The following is a 13,255-nucleotide window of genomic DNA, read 5'->3' on the forward strand; positions in this document are numbered from 1 at the left end:
CAACAAACTAAGGTCACATGCTAGACAGCCCTTATCTCTTATCTGCCCGGAAGTGTAAGAACGGCTTTAGTTCACAGCGTCGAGATAGCTAGTAGCAGAGAGAATGAGCAGATTCGTCAAAAAAAAAGGAGATCAGGAAAAATAGTCCCAGCCATAAATCAAAAAGATTTCTTATCTCTTCCAATCAGAAATCTCTCGTCCGTTGTAATCTTTAAAATGCTATTTTCCATGTCAGCTTTTTGCAATAAAAAAAAAGATAAGCTATTTATATTTTCTTCCCCCTTAGTTCCGTGAATAAAAAAAGGAAAATCTTACCTCACCTAGGTTATCTCAATTGCTGTTACTTTGACAAATCTCTTCAGCTGTATAGATAAGAAAATGATGAATGTAGACAGGAGGATGTTTGCCTGTTAATCCGTATAAAAAAAAACGGGTCACTTATCCAGCTGAGCTAGCATAAAAATCCTCGCTCTGTCTGAGCTGCTGGAAGACAGACAATTCTGACGAATTCCAGACTCCAACAATCAAAACAAAGCTATGTGGGAAATCTCACGTTTCTTCTTTAACCGGAAGAAATTATTCCCAGTCAGAAAAGAGCCTTCTGACTGAATTTAAACTGGATAAGTTTCATCCAAGACGGAGCTCGTCTCAGAGGCTGCACAGGCGTAGGGATCCTCCTGGGAAGTCCTGGACACCTCAGTCCCATTTCTGAAACTTTGATGGGACACACAACAATCTGCATCTTCTCAGACAAAACCATCTAAATGAGAACAGCCATGAAAACTACAAGCCCAACACACACATATAATATACAACAATATGTATCATTCATGCCTGAGGTACATTGCATTAGGCAGGACATATCTTATGTCTGTTGTAGTAGTATGTACGCTATATGCAGCAACAATACATGCATTTGTTCCCTGAGGGTATCTTAATTAAGTGCAATGTCCTGTGTATCGGCGTGCATTAATATGGGGGTCAATGTGCTACGCATTATTGTCTTGTTGCATTTGTGACGCGTCACTACTGCGTTCTTTCAGGATGCTCAGAATTCTCACTGTGACGTATCGCAGCGAGGAGTCGGCGGTTGTAGCAGTGACGCGTCAAAACCCCCAGGGGGAGCCCGCGGCAAGGCCGCAACGGGCCCTGGCTACTCGGAGTCAGCTCCGTCTTCTTCGTGTTGCTTCTTTTCTCTCTCCTCTCTATCGTGCGCTCTCAGTCGCCAGCCCGTCTCACATTCGCTCGCTCACTCGCTCGCTCGCGTCACACCTTAACCGCCCGCGCGGCGGGCCTGCGTCATCCGGACAAGATGGAGACCGCCGAGGAAGGTAACGGCCTGAAGCCTCGCGCTCTCGGGGGAGGGGGAGATGGGTCGGTGGGTTGAAGAAATGCGCTCCCTTTCCCAGGTAATGTTTGTGCATCATACACGACGCACCTGCCTTTGTTCCTCCGCCTTGGCCTGTTGGGGCTTCTCCTGCTGTCGTGGGTTACTATAAGGAGGCGAGCAAGACAGAGAATGCGTTATTGTGTTCCTGTGAGGAAGAGAGATTTGGAGGGGGCGTATATGGGGAGGAGTGTTGTGGCCGCTCACGGTTGGTGGGTCAAACCTTAAAACAAACATGGAGGTGGGTGTTTCGATGTATATGGAGGTGTGTTTGTGGGTCAAAACCTAAACATGGGAGAGGAATAATTTCATTTCAAAAGATGGCAATGCTAGGTGATTGCGTATTAATTTAGAGGTGTGTGTGTGTGTGGGGGGGATGCTGGTTCAAAATCCTCAGAAAGGGTAGAAACAAACCATGAAGATGTGTTGTGTCATTTTGAAGTCTCTGTGTGTGTAAGAGAGAGAGAGGTATCTCCTTGGTAACTAGGGAAAGGAGTGGCCCATGGGGTTGGATTGAGGTTGACATTAGTGATTGGGGTGGGGTGGGCGAGCTGGCTACACCCTTTGATTGTTGTGGCTCATATGTAACCTTTCAGAGAGGTGAGGCAGTAAAAGGCAGCTGCAGTTAGAAGAGTAGATAGGGTGGCCATTTAATTTTTTTTGTTCCTTTTTGCTGGAAAGAGGAATGTTTAACAGCTCACCCTACAAAAACTGTAGGGACAAATTCCAAAAGCAGAATTAGCCTCTTCTTGTAGTAAACACAACAGAGTCCTGGCATACCTTAAAAGGCTGACTTATTGTGACATTGGGTTTTGTAAGTAGGTCTCTACTTCATTAGGAGGTTTGTGCCAAAACTGCATTCTGCTATGACTATAAGTAGGCTTTCATCTTTTGACTTCATAACTGGAAAGAAGAGGCCTACCCTTGTGTTGAAAACACAGCACTATGTCACTTCTTCTGTGCCCCCAAGATTCAAAAGATATAGTGGACACAGCTGATGAAATGTGTGGTCCTTACCTTGTTTGCACTCCTGGGTAAATTGTGCTGCTTTGCAATTCAAAGAATAGTTCATCTGTCTTGGTAGAAAGCAAAATAATAGTCTCATCATAAAAATGTCCCTTTTTCCTCATTAATTTCTCTTACCCTTTTTCTCCTACTAAGCTATTTCTGAGTTTAAAAAGTCAGATACGCTACTTGCTTCTGTAAAAAGCTTAACTGTCACAATGATTGGAAGAGAAAATCTTGGATACTTCTTTAGGTAAAAGTTACCTAAAAGCATATTTCTTCTTTAAAAAACAACTTTCTAAACATCCTGCTAGATATCCATGTCACCACACAAAATGATCAGCAATTGAAAACATTTTGTGGTGCCACAAAAACTTAGATTTTTTTGCTCAGTTGAAATTTCCTTTAATTAAAAAAAGTACTGAAATTGTATTTGCTTTTAAATAAATTCATTCTATGTGTGTAAAATATGTCAGTGTTTGCTAATGAGCCAATTTAAGTAGCGCCTGGACAGCTGATACTAAGTTGGATTGCTGACAAGTAAGCATTTTTGAACGTTTGATTGTGGAAGTATTGCCTTTTGGGGACTTATGTCCCCAGAACCTCTAAACTTGCTATACCATTGCATTGATCACTTATTCATGGTATTTGGTGTATTCTTGAGTCTAGGAGGGGATTTGCTTGAGGCTGATGTTATGAAGAGGCAGGAATGATGCATAAATAAAGTGGTGGTGTCAGCACCCATGATGGTGGTATAGCCTCCTCAACCCTGTTGCAGAATTAGGAGCTAGAGCAGACCTCTAAGAGCTCTGATGCTAAAACTGGGCACCTGAAAATCTAAGCCATCTGTTAGATAGGTCCGTTCTCCTTAAAGGCTTCTTAAAATGGCTGAACAATGCAACTATTTCACCAGTTCTCCTGGAATGCAGTGTGGCAGAAACAATCTCTTGGTGATTTTGCCACCCCACCTCAGAGAGTCCATCCTGGTTTACATTGCAGAGATTGTAACCCAAGTCAGTCTGAGAGAGATTGTCTCCCTGTTGTGGGTCATTTAGACCTAACTTGATTTCATAGTAGAGGTTCTGAGCAGCGTAGAATTGACCACAAATGTAGTGTGTAATTCTACAATAAAGTTGCAAAGTACAGTGAAGATATGAATGAGTGTGATAACGGCCAAACCTAGGCTGCAGGCCTAATCTGCACTTTCACAGTTTCCCTGTATAAGTAGAAGGTCAGTATGCTGAGGCGTTTCTTCAACATCGTTTGGCCACATTGCTCCCATCTCTCTCCAGACCTTTCTTCTTGAATAGACCTACAGACTGAGATCGTAGCACCATCCTACTTTGCAACATTGAAAATAGAGGCCTAATAATCTGGCGTGTATATGAAATCAGGATATGCAAATTTTGACTCTCTGCAACAACTTCATCTGCCAATCACCAACTTGAAACAGGGTGCGGCTCTTGAAATAACTGAGTATGCACTTTTCTGTACTGATCAGTAGATTGGACCCAGAGGGTTTGTCACTGGCCTCAGAAAAATGAAGGACACAAATGGATCATGGTTTGCTTCATGTCCAGTTCAAATAAAATGGGAAACCATGGTTAATTAAGGCACTTCCTGGTTTAATTGCAACTCAAGTGATGCAGGTATGTGCATAGGGAAAAGGCCCATGTCTATCTTAGCTTAATAAGTTTAAGTATAATTTGTCTGTACTAAGTATACATTTAGCCACAGTTGTTTCACTTTATGCCTTTTCAGGGCATAAACAGAGGGTGTTTAAATGTATGTTCTATTGTATTACCTGACTAGGATTACTAGCTTGGAATTGTTCCTCTTATATTTGAGCCATAATAAATAACTCTTTTAGCCTGGTGTGTTATATCAGATTAACATGTTTCCTGCTTAATGAAGTCTTAATTTAAATTGTATTAAATTTAAACTTTCAAACACATTAAAATAAAAATGTTAAAGGATGTCCTAAAGCATGGGTGGTTAACCCTTTTCACCTTTCATTTCCTATTGCAGCCAAAATTGGTGAGGTCTTAGGGTTCAGAAAAAAATTATTTGGTAAGCTGTATTAGGCCTCCTGGTTGCAGACTCCTGTATTAGAGAGTAACTTGCACTTTCAGCAGAGAGTATCATGAGATTTTCATGCTCCAGGAAATCTATAAGCAAGACACCACAAACCTATACCTTGATTCAGAGAGCAATTTGTTACTCCTGGAAAAGTGTTTCAAAGTCTATGATATACTGATAGATTATGAACTGCTTTCTTGTCTTTTGGGTTCTATGTATGGCATCTTTTAAAATGTATTATAGCTACTATCAGTGCTCATACTGCCAGATGGGCTTATTCCCCGTACTCAAACAAATTAAATTGGAGGTCTTCAGGGAATGTACTATAATTCTTAGCAGATACTTTAATGTAGTTTTAGATAATTCCAAGAGTAGATCTTTGTTGGGCTCCCACATAGGAGCTAGAGGGAACATGTGTGCCTATGTGCTCCCTCACATGCTCACCTTAATGCAAGACTTCCAGGTTTGCTATACTACAGTTTGCTATGATGTCCAAACCTGGAAACTATGGTTTGAATGCTTCCTATAAACCAGAGTTGTGAATCAGGATCTGGTTTGCAAATCAGTCTCAGAATGTTTCTTTAGTACTATGTAATTTTGTTTCTTCAGCTAAATTGCAGCCTAAGGATATAGGCAAGGTGCTTGTACTACCTGTTTACTCAAACCTTGCTTCTCCTTGCTTGTAACATCAGCTGAGAGAGGAATTACCACTTGCATCTGCCAAGTGTTCAATGCCTCCTTGCATGAGGGAGTTGTGCCAGCTTTCCTGAGGATGGTTTCCTTAAATAAATTCTCCATTAACTTGAAGATAGTGCCAGCTATTGAAAATCTTGCTTGTCTTGGTCAGGTTTCTGACCATCTTTTGGTACCTAAACTGCCTTGCTCATTCTGTTGGATGATCTACGCTGGGAGGATAGTGTAATCCTACTAATTTTAGTTAGCAGCTTTCAGTACCATCAAACATGATATTCTTCTGGATTGACTCTCTTGAATGGGAATTGGGGGCACAGTGCTCCAATATTCCAAATACCTAGTGGGTATTTCCAGAAGATGGGTCTAGAGCACTATTGCTCTACCCCATGACATCTGTTTACAAGGTTCATAGAGCTCTTGTGTGTTCTTAATGTTGTACAACATCTCCACAAAACTACTGTGTAAAGTCATCTGGAGGTGTGGAGTGCAGTATCGCTAGTGACACCTAATTTTCCTTTTATCTGTTGCTGGTGTCTGAGATCTGTATTCGACTAAATGAAAGCTAATAAAATGAAACTGAATTCAGATAACTTATGCCTTTAGTGTGTGATTTGCCTTACAATATGATATAGTCAACCTGAAGGAGTGCCTCTCCCCATATCGGCCTTCTGTGACTTAAAACTTAACTTTAGGCAACAGTAGAAGACCTGCTTCTTCCTTCATGCTGTTCTGTACAGATTTTGCCATCCAACTAAAGTAACAGGTTCATATCTTGGGAGTGATGCTGGATACAGGGTTTACTTTAGATGCCCAGGCGGCATGTATACCATTAGAGGTGTTTTCCTCGGCTAAGGCTGGTGTCCTAAGTGTGATTACCCCCTTCTTGGAAAAAGAGAGAGCCCAGCCAGGGTTATCCACGCCCTTGTAACGTTTGTTGTCACTTCTGCTCCAATGAAAGTTAACAACTGATAATATAACTCCAGAAGATGGTTGGGAGTAACATTTTTGAAGGTATTGTTTGAATCTTGCTATCTTTGGATATATTCATATTTGATTGGTTTTACTTTAAAACCTTCCTTGTTTCCTTTTCATGGTCACATTATTTTAGAGACTTATGGCTGCTGAGTTTCTAAATGTAATTGATTGAATTTGTAATAGAACTAGTTGGAATGTTGTTCCCTCAGATGTGAGGGTGCTGTGGTGGCTTTCAAGTAACTTCTAGCAAAGTGTTTTGTCTATAAAATGGTGCCTTCTCCAACTTGTTGCAAGATGTGCAACCTAACCTTTGTCTGTTTACTTATAAGTAAGCCTCACTTTATTCAATAGGTTTTACTTCCAAGTCAAAGTGTAGTGGACTGTAGCATGAAAGATCATGTTGCATCCACAGACTGAACCTCCGTGGTATTAGCTGTCTCTTATCAACCCTCTAGAATTCAATCTATAGGCTAGCAATTCTAATAATATTCCCAGGGCTGTGATTGATAATCCTTAAGCACAAGAGAATATGGAAAGCTAGGTTGTGGTGTAGTGGTTAAGGTGTTGGACTATGACCTGGGAGACCAGGGTTTGAATCCCCACATAGCCACGAAGCTCACTGGGTGACCTTGGGACAGTCACTGCCTCTCAGCCTCATATGATTTTTCTTCCAGTTTTCCATTATAAGGGGGGGGGGAGTGGGTTGGAGAAAAAAAAGCTACCCATTGTTATGTATTGTATATTCTTTGTTAAATTCTTAAAGTGGGACTGTTAACTTAATCATTACCTAGTCTTATTGTATAAAGTATTTTAGCAATCTTATATGCTTACATGATCTTATATGATCTTTTCTTTGCAATACATGTGAACAGGAGTGGATGTCTTGCTTGGACAAACTGTGAAAATAATAATGTAGGGTATTGTTAAGATATACAATAGTACTCCTTGCAGTCTTGTCTGAGCTTCATGTGACTCTTAAACTATGATAGATAAGCTCTAGCATTGTAACACTGGTTTTTGACAGAACTGATTTTAGGAGATGCCATCTGGTATATAACTAAGTATCATCAGTTATATCTACCTGGATGTTATTATATACACCTCTTTTTATTTAGTACCTGAGATCCTGTAACGACTATTTATTTTCTATATACAAACAAAGATGTTTCATTTTATGAAAATAAATTGCTATGCCCACTGACTTATCTACCAGGTCTGGTTTCTGGAAAGGTTTGGGGCATTGATTATTTCTAAACAGGCGAAGACTTGAGGGCTGCAATGAGCAAAGGTTTCAGATCGTTAGGTACTTTGTGTTTCAGTGGTGGGATAGGGGCCAGGCTGAGGAGTTGTGCAATATATGAGAAGAAGCAGAACTGTAACAGCAAGCAGCAACATTGGAAGGAAGGCAAGGCAACTATGTTTCCTCACTTTACCATAAAACAAAACTGGATTATGGTTGCCAGTGCTAAGCTGTCTCTCTTTTTTTTAAAAAAATATAAATATTATACAGCATATGCCAACCTGGATTGTGTAAATGCTCTATTTAATTGTAAATTAATTAACATGTTTTACTGGTTAGAGTAACTGTTTTGTATGCATCACTGTTTAGAAAAACACAGTCCTAGCTTTAAGGGAACCTATTGTTCCTATAGGAAAGATTTAAATCAGATCTCCCCCCCCCCGGTGAGGTAAATTCCATTGGTTTACATTAATCCACTGTTATAAAGATGTGCACAAATACTATGGCCTTTTCCTCATCAAAATGTTCTGAATGTGAGTAGGAAAAAATATATGGGAAAGTGCTCTTTTAGAGTGTTGTGTGAAATTGAGGGAGTTCTGGCTTTCTTGGAGAGCTGCTCTGTGATGTGAAACCAGCAAGTAGGTTGCCTTTTCTTTTTGCACATGTTTTTGATAGTTTGTAACATTATCAAGTTTCAGAACGTGACAGAAAATATGGTTTCTTCATTTCTTGCCAGGTAAAGCAAGGATAGGTGGTCATCTCCCCCACTGCTCCTAGTTTTATCTTCTTCATGAAGATAATTCCATTCTTGTCACAACTGTCTTACTGCCATGGAGCTGTAGTACAAAGAACACCCTTCTCCCTGTTCTGTTGCAATACACAATGTCTTGTAGATTATGTCATGATCAAAAGTTAAGTTTGAATAAATATAAATAATTACACCTTTCGTATTTTACTAACTTCAGTTCTCATTTGTGAGGATGAGTTCAGAAGATTTCATTTCTATGTTAGATCTAATTGCAGATTGTGATGTGCGAACTTGGACAAGGTGTGGTTAATCTTAATTATGGTTTCTGAAAGAAGCAAACAGCAAACCATTGTTTATGAAATTTACTTGTTTCAACAAACCAGCTAAGATTAACATTTTAAGGTTTGGATGCAATGCTAAACTGTAATTAATGCGAAACTCTGTGGAAGTTTGCTATTGCCTCTGTGTGGCTGTGTAAGAGGAGCATACAAGCCCAAGGCTCATTGATCTGTCTATCCTAATGCTAAACCATGGTTTAACATTATATATGAATGCAGCCCTGAAAATGGATACTGGGGCTGTGTTCCAGGGATACCTGTTACAAATTAAGTCCTGTTTTTAGGGAAATGTAGGTCTACACCAGCTTTTGCCAACCTTATTTATTTTATTTATTTAGTATTTAATTTATATCCCACCCTTCCTCCCAGTAGGAGCCCAGCAATGGAGAGACTGCTGTTTGGGGGGTATTTTACTGTTCTTCCTGTGTTGGTGTTTGGTTGACCAGGACTGTTGCATAGTGGTAGAGCTCCTGCTTTCCATGCTAAAAGTCCCAGGTTCAATCCCTTCCTTCTCCAGGCAAGGTTGGGAAAAAAGCCCTGTCTGAAACTCTAGAGAGCTGCTGCTAGTCAGTGTAGACAGTACTGAACCAGATGGACCAGTGGTCTGACTCAGTAGAGTTTGTGAAAAATATGGAATGAAGCTTATTGCTTTTAACATTGGGTTGGTCAGTGGAAAGGCCAGAAGTGGAACTTGTTATTGTTCTTTCCTTTGTGGCTTGTTATGAAATCCTGCATCTAAGGATATACTTCCAATTACCTGTTCAAGGATATCTGTCAAAGTATTTTCAGTGCATTTGCTTTAAATATAGTATTTCAGCAATCTTTGCTTTTTAAAAATAAAACTACCAATGAGTCAAGGAATAAAAGCTGATGAATATTGTTCTTGTTTTGGCTCTTGGTTCTACTATTTAGCAAAGGTTGAGCATCAGGAAATGTCAAAAAGTATCTCAGTTTAATGGAAATACTTTATTATAGTTTTATTCTGTATTCTGTTTTATTCTGTATTAATTCTATTTGTTTGTGTTTAACAGACATATGCAGGGTATGTCGATCTGAAGGAACTCCAGAGAAGCCTCTCTATCATCCATGTGTATGCACTGGCAGTATTAAATTCATTCATCAAGAATGGTAAGCTGCTTTTCCCTCCAAAATATGTTAGTACTCATTCAAAAAGTAGCATATACACGATGAAATCATTGTGAACATTTTGACAATTGTGCAGAGAAACAATTCTCATTATCTTCTAGATGACTCTTGCACATTAGCTGTTTGTACAGTATTGAAGTTCACTCCAGATTTTACTAGGTACAGAAAAGAAGGAAAAGATTATTGATGACTTTAATATTTTAATAAGGTTTCACATAACATATGCTTAAGTATCAAGGAAATGTAGAGAAGAAACGCTATTTATATTAGTCTTGATTCCAGTAGAATTAGTGAGATTACACAAGAACTCTGTAAAACTCTTTTATGTAGAGTTAAGAAGTTTTCTTAATGTAAAGTTTTCTTGTGTAATCCCATTAACTATACACTTGTAATAAAAAACAATATGCCTGTAATATCTAGTAATTGTTTTTGTATTAATAGTGTTCATTTTGTTAAATGCTTGCTTTTAAAAAATATTGTTGTATTCAAAACTGTGTGTGAACTGAACAAATTTACACTTGTGTAGCAAGATGTTACATTCCTTGCTGCCTCCCACGTGCCCCTTTGGCACAGATTTGGGGGGCAAGGGGCTCTAGGGATGAGAAGAGGAAGGTGAAATCCCATTCCACTAATGGAAGACTGCTCATGCAATGTTAGATCCGGCACTATAAGTTTACTTTGGCCAGGATTCAAAGAGATTTGTGTGCGTGTCAATTATTCCCTTGATGGGACAGCCCCTTACACCTTATAAAATGCCTCTAGAAGGGTACCTTGGGCTTCACAAATAGCTTTTCAGAGAAGTGTGGAGCAGAGGGCTTTTTCTAAAGATAGACTGCTGAAAAATAATCCATGCATGTGTAGTGTATATGCTTTGCCGTTTGCATTTGTGTTACTTTGAAAATATTCATGCTGCCTTTTTGCTCTAGTTGCAATTTAAGAACATATTTTACAACTGTAGCTTAGCAGTGGTGTTTTGGATTTCTGGAGAGTAGTGCTCTTTAACTGCATGCTTATGCTCTTCAAACATGTTCGCTATCAGATAGAACAACATTATTTAAAGAAAGTCACTAGTGCCTATTTTTCTCTTCCTCTATATTTAAATTGCTATTGTTTTTCTTAAAGTATATTTTTCTGATTATTTTGCTTTATTTTTCATTTTTGCCACTCAAAAAATATCTTGTGGATTTTTAAGCTGTAGATGTATTATGGCCATGGTTTTTTTTATTGCAGCTTGGTTCAGTGGCTCAAACACAGCAGAAAAGAATACTGTGAATTATGTAAACATAGATTTGCGTTCACACCAAGTAAGTTTGTATTACATTTAAACGAAGTAGTTTTCTTTATGGTTTTTTTTAGCGTAGAGAAGAGTTTTCATCTAGATTTGCAGGTTCATTAAATGGTATGTTTGCTTCCAGAAAATAAAACTGCATAGGAAATGCACCATCTGTAAGCCATTTGTCTGAGATAAGTTCCAATGCAGTATGGCCAAGTCATTGTAGCCCCTGGAAGAGATGAAAACCTTCATGTAAATAGCTTCCCATATGAAACTGCTTTGGTGTGATTTCATTTTTAAACAGCACCCAGGTTGCTGGGTGAATGTATGAATCCAGTTTTGTAAATATGCATTTTGGAGTTTAGGTAGTAGAAAAGGATGTGCCATGAAGGGTAGGTAAACCACCTGACACAGTAATACTTTCATATACAAGGCATGTTTTTATATATTTGCTTTAACTAGTCTACGTGTTACTGTGATTATTTTGCTATAAGTAAAGTATAAGAGTATACTACTCTTGAATAGCATTCAAAACGTTGGGGTTTAAAACTATAATGATATTTGACCACATAATATCTCTAGGAAATCTTGGAGGAATACTATGCTATTTCTCATCAGTTAGAACTAGTGGAAGGAAAGGAACTGAAAACAACTCATGGGGCAGGAAGATAACAACCTGAAAAAGCCCATCTCTGCTTCTGGGTGTCATGCTTGTAAATAACAAATTGGTTGTTCCTCTGACCTATATATGTTGTTGTTGTTATGTGCCTTCAAGTCGATTACGACTTATGGCAATCCTATGAATCAGTGACCTCCAAGAGCATCTGTCCTGAAACACCCTGTCCAGATCTTGTAAGTTTAGGTCTGTGGCTTCCTTTATGGAATCAATCCATCTCTTGTTTGGTCTTCCTCTTTTTCTACTCCCTGTTGTTTTCACCAGCATTATTGTCATTTCTAGTGAATCATGTCTTCTCATGATGTGTCCAAAGTATGATAACCTCAGTTTCATCATTTTAGCTTCTAGTGACAGTTCTGCTTTAATTTGTTTGAACATCCAATTATTTGTCTTTTTCGCAGTCCATGGTATGCGCAAAGCTCTCCTCCAGCACCACATTTCAAATGAGTTGATTTTTCTCTTATCCGCCTTTTTTACTGCCCAACTTTCACATCCATACATAGAGATTGGGAATACCGTGGCCTGAATGATCCTGACTTTGGTGTTCAGTGATACATCTTTGCATTTGAGGACGTTTTCTAGTTCTCTCACAGCTGCCCTCCCCAGTCCTAGCCTTCTTCTGATTTCTTGACTATTGTCTCCACTTTGGTTAATGACTGTGCCGAGGTATTAATAATCCTTGACAAGTTCAGTGTCCTCATTGTCAACTGTAAAGTTACATAAATCTTCTGTTGTCATTACTTTAGTCTTTTTGACGTTCAGCTGTAGTCCTGCTTTTGTGCTTTTCTTTTTAACTTTCATCAGCATTCGTTTCAAATCATTACTGGTTTCATGCTAATAGTATGGTATGGTCTGCATATCTTAAATCCTGGATATTTCTCCCTCCAATTTTCATACCTCCTTCATCTTGGTCCAATCCCGCTTTCCACATGATATGTTCTGCATACAGATTAAACAAATACGGTGATAAAATACACCCCTGTCTCACACCCTTTCCGATGGGGAACCAATCGGTTTCTCCATATTCTGTCCTTACAGTAGCCTCTTGCCCAAAGTATAGGTTGCGCATCAGGACAATCAGATGCTGTGGCACCCCCATTCCTTTTTAAGCATTCCATAGTTTTTCATGATCTACACAGTCAAAGGGTTTGCTGTAGTCTATAAAGCACAGGGTGATTTTCTTCTGAAATCTCTTGCTCCGTTCCATTATCCAACGTATGTTTGCAATATAATCTCTGGTGCCTCTTCCCTTTCTAAATCCAGCTTGGACATCTGGCATTTCTCGCTCAATATATGGTAAGAGCCTTTGTTGTAGAATCTTGAGCATTACTTTACTTGCATGAGATATTAAGGCAATAGTTCGGTAATTACTGCATTCTCTGGGATCCCCTTTCTTTGGAAGTGGGATATATATTGAACGCTTCCTGTCTGTGGGCCATTGTTTAGTTTTCCATATTTCTTGACAAATGTTTGTCAAAATTTGGACAGATTCAGTCTCAGTAGCTTGTAGCAACTCCATTGGTATGCCATCTATTCCTGGTGATTTGTTTCTTCCAAGAATTTTAAGAGCAGCTTTCACCTCACATTCTAAAATTTCTGGTTCTTCATCATATGGTTCCTCTGTGAATGAATCTGTCATCCTGTCATCTCTTTTATAGAGTTCTTCAGTGTATTGCTTCCATCTTCCTTTTATTT

General features: G+C 39.1%; 1 protein-coding gene across 1 annotated transcript in view; it reads left to right on the forward strand.

Moving 5' to 3' along the window:
- Positions 1–1,130: 1,130 nt before the first annotated feature.
- The window catches only part of MARCHF6 (membrane associated ring-CH-type finger 6), an 85,050-nt gene continuing 72,925 nt past the window's right edge, over positions 1,131–13,255 (forward strand). Inside the window, exons 1-3 of the mRNA XM_061589090.1 lie at positions 1,131–1,331; positions 9,497–9,593; positions 10,842–10,915. Coding sequence (XP_061445074.1) covers positions 1,313–1,331; positions 9,497–9,593; positions 10,842–10,915 — 190 coding nt within the window. The 5' untranslated portion in view covers positions 1,131–1,312. The remainder of the gene's footprint in view (positions 1,332–9,496; positions 9,594–10,841; positions 10,916–13,255) is intronic.

This window comes from Rhineura floridana, chromosome 1 (genome assembly GCF_030035675.1).
Source record: "Rhineura floridana isolate rRhiFlo1 chromosome 1, rRhiFlo1.hap2, whole genome shotgun sequence".
NCBI lineage: Eukaryota > Metazoa > Chordata > Lepidosauria > Squamata > Rhineuridae > Rhineura > Rhineura floridana.